This window comes from Narcine bancroftii, chromosome 6 (genome assembly GCF_036971445.1).
Source record: "Narcine bancroftii isolate sNarBan1 chromosome 6, sNarBan1.hap1, whole genome shotgun sequence".
NCBI lineage: Eukaryota > Metazoa > Chordata > Chondrichthyes > Torpediniformes > Narcinidae > Narcine > Narcine bancroftii.
This window is the reverse complement of record NC_091474.1, coordinates 172,555,069-172,567,964: the sequence shown is the minus strand read 5'-3', so window position 1 is coordinate 172,567,964 and position 12,896 is coordinate 172,555,069. Positions and strand designations below refer to the sequence as shown.

At 39.4% G+C, this 12,896-nt stretch overlaps 1 protein-coding gene across 4 annotated transcripts in view; it reads left to right on the top strand.

The window, feature by feature from the left end:
• opn5 (opsin 5) overlaps nucleotides 1–12,499 on the top strand; it is a 60,350-nt gene extending 47,851 nt beyond the window's left edge. For all 4 annotated transcript variants that reach the window (XM_069886758.1, XM_069886754.1, XM_069886756.1 and 1 more), the window contains one exon: nucleotides 12,246–12,499. In XM_069886758.1, the coding sequence (XP_069742859.1) occupies nucleotides 12,246–12,290 (45 nt within the window). In that variant the 3' untranslated portion in view covers nucleotides 12,291–12,499. The remainder of the gene's footprint in view (nucleotides 1–12,245) is intronic.
• The last annotated feature ends 397 nt before the right edge of the window (nucleotides 12,500–12,896 follow it).

Here is a 12,896-nt window from a genome sequence, read left to right as displayed (position 1 = left end):
GAGACAAAGCCATAAAGTGCAACATGCATTGAAAATTAATTTTCTGCATTCGCACTTGGACTTCTTTCCTACTGATCTTGGTGCAGTTAATGAAGAACAGGGTGAAAGGTTTCACCAGGACATTGCAACTATAGAAAGGCTGTGTCATGGCACTGCAGAACTGACTATTGTTGGATACTGACATGAGAGGCATCAGATACTGAGTACAATCAAAAATCAGCGGCAAAACCTTTTTAGGTCAGTTGAACCAACACGATATGCCAGCATCATTATGCGATCAAACATGCTAAATTTCAATAAAAGTTAATTTAATGCTTCTCCAACTTTCTAAGTGATACAGCAAATCTGAAATTATCTTTGTGCTGAGGTTGAAATTGTCTATCATAAACTCCATTTTTTTTCTGGAAGCAAACCTTTATTAAAAAAAATGTTGTCCAGTGTTATTGATGCAGCAACGGACTTATCTTTATTCCAAAGTGCACTTGAAAGCACTCACCTTTCCCTGTTTGTTAAAACCATGATTCAGTGCATCAATCCTTCCTCCAACTTGCTTTCCTTTAACGCTCATCACTCCATAATTCTCAATTGATGTATGTTTTCAGCACTGAAATTTATGCTTATCTTTATTTGTCATACTGTAGTTCTTCTCTACAGATACCCCTTTCTGGTTTCAAGTACCTTGTGAAGCCTTGATAGCATTTGTGAGAAATTCAAAATGTACCAAGCACCAGATTCTGGATATCCTTAGTTGCCTGAGCTTCTTGGAGCCAAAATAGACAGGACTTCTTCAGATGGCATTGCGTGGTCATAATTATTTGATTTCTGTTCATGGAGTTTTTGATTTGTGTTTTAATTAGTGTCACCTGCAGCTCCACTATTAGCAATCTCGTCTTTGAATAAAATGCTTGTGGATTGAAGGCCAGAAACTTGAGTAGAAAAATCAAAGCTGACTTTCAGTGCAGTACTGTTCGAGGTGTTATCCTTTGAATGAGATCTTACCCTCTCAAGCCAACTTCAGACTCCAATGTTACTCCTGCCCCTCATCAGCTTCACTAAAATTAGACATTCTGCTCATATTAATACATTTGCTATTTGTCAGATATTCCCATGAATAAATTGGATGATTCCTGGCTACAAATTAGATGTTGTTGCCTCGATTACAGCAGAGGCTGGATTTTAAAATAACTTTAAAAAAAAAAACTGCAAATGCTGAATATGTGGAATAAGTACTGAAAAATACTAGATTAGCAATAAGACACTTGGGACATCCAGTAAAAAGGTGTGAAATTAAGTTCTGCTGTCTTTTAAATTTAACACAGATCTCATTTGCTTGCCTTTAGCTTGATTCCATTTAGAGGCTGTATTTAATATCCTCTTCAAGGACATTAACCCATTTCTGAAACCATGCAGTTCTGGGCTGTTTGTTTCTCTGTAATTGTGTTTAGTCTGCTCAGAAAAATGAATGAGTTCTAATTGAAGTCACAAATACTGCTTTCACACTTATTTGATTCTCTAAACCATTTCATACTTGCTTCAGTCTTAGCTATTCCCATGTTTCCATTGTGTGGCATGGTTAGTGAAATGGTTAGCTTGATGCTATTACAGTACTAGTAACCTAGGTTTGAATTTGACACTGTCTTTAAAGAGTTTCTACACTTTCCATGAGTCTACATGGGTTTCCCCCAGGTTCTCCAGTTTACTCCCACCCTTCAAAAATGTACAGAGTTTGTAGTTAATTGGTGTATTTGGGAGGCACAGGTTCGTGGGCTGGAAAGGCCTAATTCTGTGCTACATCTCTAAATTAAATAAACAATAAATTAAATCATCAAATCTCAGTTTATACAAAACTCTGCTGCCCATAGTGCCTGTCCATGACAAGGCAACTGAATCCCCGATGGAATTCATCCTTGTGTTCAAATGCCTTGTTGCTCCATGTTACCCATAGTTGCTCTGCCCCATTCAAAGATGCAGTCTGTGCGAGCGTTTAACCTGTTCATTTTTATCAGTCCATCACTGGTGGCTACCTTTTAACACCTGCCAAGTGAATAGAGTGGATCTGGGAGTGACTTTTAATGACTTTATGCCTGTGGCAGGAAAAATGACTTGGAAAGGAGAACAACAAAAACATGGCAGGGTCTAAAAATTCAGGAATCGGGGAGTAAAGTAGAAAAGGTCTAAAAGTGATGGGTTTAAGAATGCATAAAGGTAAAAAAAACAGCAGGAATGGAAAGGTAAAGAACCAGGCTGCAATGTGATTGACAATTTGGAAAGGATCAGCAGTGGTTGAACCATTTAGAACCTAGAGCAATACATCACAGTACAGGCCCTTTGGCCCTCAATGTTGTGCCGACCTATATATTCCTAAAAAAAAGTACCAAACTCTCCCTTCCCTATAACCCTCTATTTCTCTTTCATCCACGTGTCTGTCTAAGAGTCTCTTAAATACATCTAAGGTTTCAGACTCTACCGCCATCCCCAGCAAGGCATTCCAATACCCACAACTTTCTGCATAAAAAAACACAATTTCCCTAAACTTCTCTACCTTAACTTTGTACGTATGTCCTCTGGTGTTTGCTTTATGCTGCCCTGGAAAACAGATGCTGGCTATCCACCCTATCTATTATTCTCCTAATCTTGTAGACCTCTATCAAGCCTCCTCTCATCCTTCTGCGCTCCAAAGGAAAAAGTCCCAGGTCTACTAACCTTGCCTCATAAGATTTGTTTTCCAATCCTGGCAACATCCTGGTAAATCTCCTCTGCACCTTTTCCATAGCTTCTACATCCTTCCATAACTCTGCATCTTGTCAGTATCCTCTTGTAACCTTTGACAACCTTCAGCTCCATCTACAACTCCTCCAATTTCATGTCATCTACAAACTTACTGACTCATACTTCTGCCTCTTCATCCAGGTCATTTATAAAAATCATAAAGAGCAGGGGTCCCAGACCAGGTCCTTCCAGCACTCCTCTAGTCACCAACTCCAGGCAGAATACTTTCCTTCCACTAATACTCTCTGCTTTCTTCCTAGAAGTTAATTTTTTATCCACACATCCAAGGTTTCATTAATCCCATGCCTCATGACTTTCTGATTAAGTCTTTCATGGGGTGCCTTGTCAAATGTCTTGCTAAAACTCTATGTAGACACATCTACTACCCTAGCCTCATCAATTTCTTTTGTTATCTCCTCAAAAAACTCAATTAGGCTAGTGAGGCAAGACCTTCCCTTCACAAAGCCATGCTGACTATCATTGAGTAGACTGTACTTCTCCAAATGCTCATAGATTCTATCTTTAAGAATCCTCTCCATATGCTTGTACACTACTGACATAAGACTTACCAGTCGACAATTCCTAGGATTCTCCCCATTACCTTTTTTAAACAAGGGGACAACATTTGTCATTCTCCAATCCTCCGGCACCTCACCTGAGACAGAAGAGGATTCAAAGATCATAGCTACTGCTTCAGCTATCTCTTCTCACTTCCCAAAGCAGCCTGGGGTATATCATATATCATGTCTGACCGCAGGGACTTATCAATCTTGATGTTTTTAAGAAGATCCAATACTTTCATCTCCTTAATTTTCACATTGTCTAGCACACAGGCCTGTTCAATTTTGACCTCAAGGTCATTTTCTCTTGTGAATATTGATGCAAAGTATTCATTTAGGACCTCCACAACCTCCTCCACCTCTAGGCACATGTTGCCTCCTTTATCTTTTAGTGGCCCCACCTTCATTCTCATCATCCTTCTGTTCTTCACATTTGCATAGAACGCCTTGGGGATTCTCCTTAACTCTATATGCCAAGGCCTTCTCATGCCCCCTTCGGGCTTTACTGTTCTTTGTTAAGCTCTTTCTTGGCTACCATATACTTCTCATGAGCCTTTCCTGTTTCCTGCTTCCTATATTTAATGTATGCTTCCTTCTTCCTCTTGACTGGTTGCCTGATCAGCCACAGTTCCCTTTTCCTTCCATATTTTCCTTGTTCCAGTGGGACAAACCTATCTTGAACCCTGCACAAGTGGTCCTTAAACTTCCTCCACATTACTTCTGTGTTTTCTCCCTTAAACATCTGTTTCCAATTTATTCTCCATAGTTCCTACTTCATCCCATCATAATTAGCCCTTTCCCAGTTAAGCACTTTCCCAGTTTGACTCTTTTTATCTTTTTCCATAGCTTTGAGGAAGCTAAGGGAGCTGTGATCACTGTCACTAAAATGCTCCCCCACTGAGAGGTCCGCCACCTGACCAGGTTCATTCCCCAGAACAAGATCCAGAGTGACCTCTCCTCTAGATGGCTGGTCCATATAGTGTGTTAGGAATCCTTCTTGTACACACCTGACAAATTTAGCCCCATCTATCCCTTTTGCAGTCAGGAGGCGCCAGTCAATATTAGGGAAGTTGAAATCACCCATAACTACAACCCTGAATTTCCTGCACCATTCCAAAATCTGCCTGCTTATCTGCTCCAAGGGCTATTTGGGGGCCTTTAGACTATTCCATTCCTATTTCTGACGTCCACCCACCCAACTCAGTGGACACTCCCTCTCTTCTATAGCCGTGATGCTATCCTGACCAGTAATGCTACTCCTCCCCCTTTTCTACCTCTCATCCTATATATTTTTTTAAACATCTAAACCTTGATACCTGCATCAGCCAATCTTCCCCTTCCTGCAGCCAAGTTTCAGTAATGGCCACAACATTATAGTTCCATGTACTGATTCATGTTCTAAGTTCATCCCCTTTATTCCTAATATTCCTAACTTTGAAACCAACTTATTTCAATCCTTCTAACTGGCTACCTTTATATTTTGTTCCCTGCTTGTCCTTCCTCACCAACTCAGAGCACATATCATCATGCTTTTGTCCTTCTGCCCCAATCTCTGCACTCACATTCTCATTCCCACCCCCCTGCCAAACTAGTTTAATCCCTCCCTAACAGCTCTAGCAAACCTGCCTGCCAGGATATTGGTCTCCCTCCAATTCAGATGCAGCCCCTCATTTTTGTACAGGTCTGATCTTCTCCAGAAGAGATTCCAATGATCCACACATCTGAACCCCTGCCCTTGCACCAACTCTTTAGCCACGAATTCATCCGCCACAACTTCCTGTTCCTACCCTCTCTGGCGCACGGCACAGGCAGCAGTCCTGAGATGACCACCCTTGAGATCCTGCTTTTTTAACCTTTCCTAACTCCCTTTATACCCTCTTCAGTATCTCATCCCTACTCCTATCTATTTTCATTGGTCCCCACGAGGACCACGACACCTGGCTGCTCCACCTCCCCCTCCAGAATGCTATGAGTTTGATCAGAGACATCCTTGACCCTGGCATCTGGGAGGCAACATACCATCCGGGAGCCTCGATCTTGTTCACAGAACCTCCTAGCCACTTATCTAACTCACGAGTCCCCCAATCACCATCATTGCTCTCCTCCTCTCCCTCTGAGTCAGGATAGAAATAAGTCCTTCAATGTGGGTAGACCTACTGTAAGTCCTGGTTTTTCTGACTGATGAATTGATGGATGCATTGCCTCTTTCACTGTGCTCCCATTTCTGAATAATATATGGAGCCCAACAGCAGAGTTTAACTTTGTAGGGATACCTGAGAATTACAGGCTCTCTGATCCTGTACCTGCAAAGAAACTGTGTCGGATTGAGACTCCATCCATTTCAGTGGAGATTCTCAGCTTTGGAAGGAGAAAAGCAAATTATTTCTTTATTATTTAATGCAACGTTTTAATAATTTTTGGTATTTTTACTAAAATTGAATTTTAGGCAGGGATATGATGCAAGAAAAATAGAGGATTATGGGTGTGAGGTAGCGGGGAGGTAAGTAGGTTTAAAAATATAGGTCAGCACAACATCATGGCCAAACTGTGCTGTAATGTTCTATATTCTAAGATATTCAATAATTTGCATTATTGATAACATAAATTTTAATAGTTCTGAACATCAAAGACACTTGAAATCATTAATGAAGCCCACAGTTTTGACAGGAGAGAAAAGGTTCCACTCCAAGGTAACATGGTCAGGATACTCTGGGAGACAAAGTACTATGTCACCTGAAGCCCAGTCCCACTGGACCCAGGATGTGGAGAGCCAGTAAAAGCATCCCTCCACATCTGATCCAATCAGGGGTGGTCAGGCAGGGGAACCAGACAGTGACCCTGGCAGTCAGCCCATTAAGGCATAATATTCTGACCCAGAAACAACAGTGAGGCGATGATTTCAGAAAAGAATGAGAGTCTTCTTTGAAGGAAAAATTGTTAGATCTTTTTTACCTATGTGGCTGATTTTGCTATTCTTTGGCTTTCTGCTGCCATTTTGCTCTTTCATTCCTATTTATGCATTTACTATTTTCAACTTTCTTCCTGACCTCTCACAGATCATTAATGTGAGTCTCACCTGCCTGCCATTTAACATTTCATTTAGCTATTTCCCTCGACATTCTCCTTTTATTACAGCTCTAATTCATAATTGCATGCTCATGTTTCATCTCATCCATCCTCACTATCAGTTTTCAGCAAATAATTTCATTTTGTTTGGAATCTGTTCCTGAATCCTATCATTCACCATTTACCGCAGCCTCTTTCCTGCACGTTATGACTAACATCTGCAGGCTAATCACCTCCTCCATCTTCACATTGTGGAAGTCTCCTTGTGTACAAAACCTGCAGTTCGTTGAGCTTCACAGGTCCAGCATGCTCTGGAGGACCAAATCAATTTCTACAATGTTATATTTTCTTAATTCATTGTATATGGATTACATAATTAAATTATCAGAGAAAATATCCTTGCATGCTGATGACCTATTGACTGTCATGCTTTATGGTTTCATTGAAGAAAAGAATAATATTTGGCAGTTGACCAATGTGTAATTTCAAAAAAATTAATCCATGTCTCGCCTCTATCCATGTTTCATGTCTCAGTGCAAAGCATGTTTGGTGTCTTTTTAAACATTTCCACCACCTGGTGGCACCATGGAGTAGTCTTCTTTCCCCCACACTCTTGCCTTACTGCAGTCATTTGAAACAAGTTCTACATTTAAATTTTTTAAAATCAGTCGTCTGACTGTATTCACAAACCCTTTGTCTGGCTATTTCTGTCATTCTGCACCACCCTCCTCACCTTCTGATTATAACCCTCATTGGGCATTATGCTCAACACCAAGCTTCTTCCTGGGTTCCCTTCTCCTATCCCCTGAGCTCCAAGGCCAATTCAGTTGTGCCCTTCATCAGTGACCAGCTTTTAAAATAACATTTCATTCATGAAAATTTCTGGAAACATTCCGAAAGCCAATTAATGCACAAAAGTGCTAGAGAAACTCACCAGGTCCCACAGCGTAGATACAGTACATTACCAAAGTTTTGGGCCGGAGCCCTTCATCAAGGGATGACCAAAATGTATGGTGATATATCTTTGTCTTCTATGTACACTGCGGGCTCTTTTAGGTTTCTCGATCACTTTTCTGTATTGAGCACAATCACAGTATCTGCAGTTTTTCTTGTTTCACTCAGAAACCAGGGAGTGTCTGTGGAGATTTCAGGAGGCAATACATTTTATGGGAGAGGTAAGCCCTGTTGAAGTAACCTTGATTAAAAATTTGCCCTATATATGGTTTATTTGAGGCACAATTGGAGTGCATTGATACTTCTAGAGTGTTTTTGCTGCTTCATCAGCAAACAGTGAGCATTTTCTCCTATTCTGACCCAAGTCTTGTTAATGATGGGGAATCTTTGAAGGGCTTTGAGAGGTGATCCATAGAATACAATGCTTTGTCCTCATTCTATTAAAACCTCTAGGTGGCTTTCCACCAACATGAAGGTGATTTGACCACTATCAGATTCATCAATTTGAAGACTTACAGATCATCAATGCTTATACGTATTGTAAAATGAATGTACTGTACTTGACATGAAACCATGGTTGTTATTTCGGCAGCCAAATCTCTCCGGCCACAAAAGGGAACTATTGTGCAATTGTTCTGTAGCCTGAAAGTACAGTTTCAGTTTCTTACCACTGGATGCTTATAAATTAAATACTCCATTTCCTTAAGCACTTATTATAAAATAATTGCCATATACTGCTAACAGTATATGACAATTATTTCACTATCCTCGCAATTTGTTAGTTAATAGACAATGACTACATCAAGATGGAATGCACCTTCGTTGGACTGCTTTTGGAGGAATGCAGGAAATCACTGCACATTGTTAATCATGCTTAATTTATAAATACTTGCAAAAGCTTTGACTTTCAATCCCATCACTTTACATTTGGACCATAGCATTTAATCAATTGAAGGCCAATTCCTATTTTCTAGAGAAAAGTCCATGGTGAATCCTCTGTTTGAAGAGATTTTTTTGGTTTATTAGAGCTGTAGAAATCACTGTTGACAAATCCCTGCAGGAGGAAGGTATATTGAGGCTGGCATGAGTGGCCATTACAATTTTGAAGTGGCCCGTTGACAGAATTGATGAGAATGTGACACAGAATCTCCAGTATGTTTGATTCCTGCTCAAGTTTCTTTTCAGAGCTGGAATGTGGAAGCATATTCAACCAAAGTATTTTTTTTTAAGAACGGAAGATGACCTTTAAAACAATAATAGGATTAGTTCTGCTCACTCGCCTATTACATCCTAAGTTCCATAGCACTTTTCTGTCTTCATCATCAATCACCACAGCAATTACTTTGGATCTGCTCTCTTGTGAGCACACATCTGAGCACTGCAGCATAATACTGCAGTATTTTTAATTCTAATATGAACTCAATGAATGCTGGCAGTGCAATTCTCTCCCCCCCCCCCCCCCCCCCCCACCACCCTCGTGTTCTGTTTAAGCTTTCATCCCTTCAGTCACCCAGATTGGAAGGTAGTGGCTTGTGTTTAAAGGCTGAAGCGTTCTTGTAATAAAATGAGATTATGATGGAACAAAATTAAACCAGGAAAGATAATTTTCTGACAGGGGAATACATTATGAAATTTCTCTTAATTCTCAAGTAAATTTCCACTATTTGTTTGTCCAATTCTTCTTTGAATTGATTCATACAAAAGATTTATCTGCTTTCCTTATCTAATGTAATTAAATCTTATACCTTCCCCTTTCTAAGTTTGAGGCCATGTGAAATCTGTGACTAGATACAACAAAATAATCTGCATTCCTATGGAGTTTCCTCCATTTTCACGTCAAACCTTCCAGCCTGCTGATCCAAACTCATTTGTGATACTTTATCAAAATCTTTGTTGAAATATAAATGAGCAAACTGTAACACTCATAGTGCTGGCAAATGCAGTGAAACTCCATTGCAGCACAATAATTTGGGTCCAAAAAAAAACACATTGCGAAAAAAGCAGGGACGTGCTAAATCGGAGTTTCACTGTGCAAAGTATATACATAAATCGGTCGTGGCAGCACACCCCCCCCCCCATTCATGGTAGCACACCCTCCCGATACTCCTCCATTCACGGCAGCACACCCCTATTCATCCATGCGATGAATTCCCCACCAAGATAAACATTGCTGTACTTACCTTAATCATTTAGATGTGCCATTTCTAAACATCTGCTATGCCACAGGGTGGCCATCCCTGGTACTGCATCTTTAAAATGGGCTTGCTTAATGTACTATCTCAAAGAATAGAACGTGGATGTTAAGCGGCGGCGCACATCTTGTATATATCCAATGACTTATCAAATTATATCCAAATTCACATTAAATCGAGGTTCCACTGTATTATAGTTTAGATTACACTGGACAATGATGAATTTGCTTCTTGAACACTTTTGGGTATTTTATGGATTACAAAAATCACCTTAAAATTACCTTTCACATATCATTTTTTAGATATAACCTGTTTTTTTTGTGATTTCTTGTCACAATTTTAGTCTACAAAACCATGAAGTGCTGCATGTTATTGAAAATTCATTTTCTGCATTTGCACTTGGACGTCTTCCCTGCTGATCATGGTGCCGTCAATGAGGAACATGGTGAAATGTTTCACCAGGACATTGGAACCATGGAAAATCAGTATCAAGGCAACTGGAATCCATCAATGCTGGCCGACTATTGTTGGACACTGACACGTGAGGCATCAGATGCTGAGTACAAACAGAAATTAGCACAAAACATTTTTATGTCAGTTGAACTCGCACAAAGCGTTAGCATCATTATGGGATTAAGCATGCTAAATTCAATAAAAGTTAATGGGGGGAGGGGAAGTAAACCTTTTTGAAAAAAAATTGTTGTCCAGTGTTTTTGATCGTCTGAATTTTCTGATTGTAAATTTATGAAGCAATTTGGAAACGGGTTAGAAATTGTGACAGCCACATAACCAATGTAGAAACCTCAAACTAAAATCACTAGCATTTGTAATGAAGGAAGGAGAAGGGAAATTGTTCCTCATTTATTTAACAACAGCTTGCTTGGATGATGTTCCAACATTACAGGAAAGAAATTCACTGTGCTCATGATCTCATTCTTTTCATTTTAATAACATTTTATGTTTCACTGAGGAAGCCATCTGAGATAGAGATTTTTGAGAAATGTAAACCTGAGAGAGGTTCTGATTTCTTCAAATTCCGTTGCAATGAATATAGTTTAGAGCAGGCAGCTCACAATTTTTACTAAATTGTCCAAATAGAAATCAAGTACTCTGTGCACTTATGATCAAGATAATTAAAAGAAACATGATTACAGCTGAAATTAGACCATGTGGCAGAATGATGGTGAACCTTTCCTTTTCTCCCTTTGCTGATGGAGCAACTTGATAATACTTTGACCTAGTAGTAATGGGTGATGTTTTATGATGTATTATTGGCCCAGTTTATTGTGTCACTTGGATCTTGTCTGTCTTGATGACTGAAGTTGTGGGATTATCTGATAATATTACAGTAAGTTAGTTGTGCTGCTCTTAATGGATCACACAGATATTATAGAAAATTGCCAGAAGTTGGTTGTAGCAGAAGGATCAAATGTAGAGCCCAGAGTCTGGTATTATTTTGATGTGGAAAGCAGGTATTGTGACAATTTCTAGCATGTCTGGATTAAGGTGATCATGCCAGGAAGAGACTGAAACATGTTGGTGTTTGAGGGACCAACACCCTTGTACATGAATCACAAAATGTGAAGTTAGAGCAAACAATTAGGAGGGCAAATGGTATGTTGTCCTTTATTCAAGTGGATTGGAGAACAGGAGTAAAGATATGTTTCTAGACAGGCCCCTGGAATATTTTGTACAGATCCTCAGTTCCTTCCTTATTTAGGGAAGGATATACTATAGTTGTAATAGAAGAAGTGCAAAGAATGTTCACCATAGTCCTGGGATGGTATGTGAAGGAGCCGTATTATTCTATGAGGAGGGATTTAAGTTGACTGGGTTGAGGTGGTTCATTGAAACATCCAAATTTCCATTGAAGTTTGATAGGGTAGATGCAGGAGAGAAATACTGTTATTGACTTGTCAAAAGTCAAAGGTTTCCATTTCAAATTAAGACAAATTACTTCAGAAAAAATAAGGCATTTTCCTCAACCCAAGGGTAGTGTAACTTTGAATCACTTTCCAAGAGGGCTCTAGTTACTGAATAAGTCAAGAGCTAATCAATATTTTTTTTTCATAATAAGGGAATTGAGGAATATGTCATAATGGTGAGAATGTGTCTAAAGTGATATATTATTGAATAGGGGCGCTGGAGTGAGGGGCTGAGTGGCCTACTTCTGCTTCAGTTTCTTGTTTCTACATTTGAAAAATGAATTCAAGATTTTTAAAGAAATTAATGGAAATAACATTCTGTAAAAATCTGCCAATTTGGTATCATCATCAACCCGAATATGCCGGTTTATAGGAGTTTTTTTTTCATTACAATATATTGCTTGTATTTGAGCTTAGAAACATCCATAGAGTTACAACATTGCAGATTCTTTGTAACAGGATCCCTCTTAACAAAGCAAAATAAACTGATCTGTGCAACAAAAAAAACCTCTGTCCATTCAGAATTGTACATTGAAAATAATCTGGATACCTTTAAATGTTAAATTGCAACAAAGTGGTGGATACATTAACACAAAGTATTGCAATGCAAGGTTAAAAGAATAAAACGCTTGATTTTAATTGATAAATGCTGAAGGTAGACTGAAAGTTTCAATACATATTCTGTTGTACCTTTGGAAATGCAACTAATTCAAGGTTATAAGAACACTTGTTTATCCAAACATTACATTCTTTTCATTGTTAAATTTCTTTTATTTCAGGGCCATATCAGAGACCAGAGGTGCCAGTCACTTAGAAGTGATTGAGACAAAATTGGAGAACTAACACTGAACTGTGCTCAACTTATTCTTTAAGAGTTTTTTTCTGATTATCACTTTGTCAGTTAATTTTCAGCTGTTCTGAGCAAATTCCAGCACATGAAGACCAAAAGTGTATATTTTGAGCATATATGCCTTTGTAGGTATCATTGCAACTTGCAGTTGCCTATATAGATCAACATATGTGATGGGCTGTTTCTGTGCTTCTCTTTTTTATGTTCAAGGGTTGTGGGCTTCCATTTAATTTCCCATTCCTAATTGGCTTTGGAAAAGTGGTGGTGAACTGCATCCTTGAACCACTGCATTCCTTGAGGTATGCGTATAACCCACAATGCTGCAAGGGAGGGAGAGTTGATGAAAGAACAGGGATGTATTTCCAAGTCAAGATGGTGTGTGGCTTGGAGTTAAACCTCCAGTGGTGGGGTTCCCATGCTTTTGCCACCCTTGTCCTTTTTTGCTGGTGAAGGAAGTGGACTTGGAAGGTGCGATCTAAGAAGTGTTGGTGAGTTGCTGGATCTCACCTTACAGTAACATATAAGGGTGCCCATGATGTGCATGGTGTTGAGATTCTTGAATATTATTGAAGCTGCACTC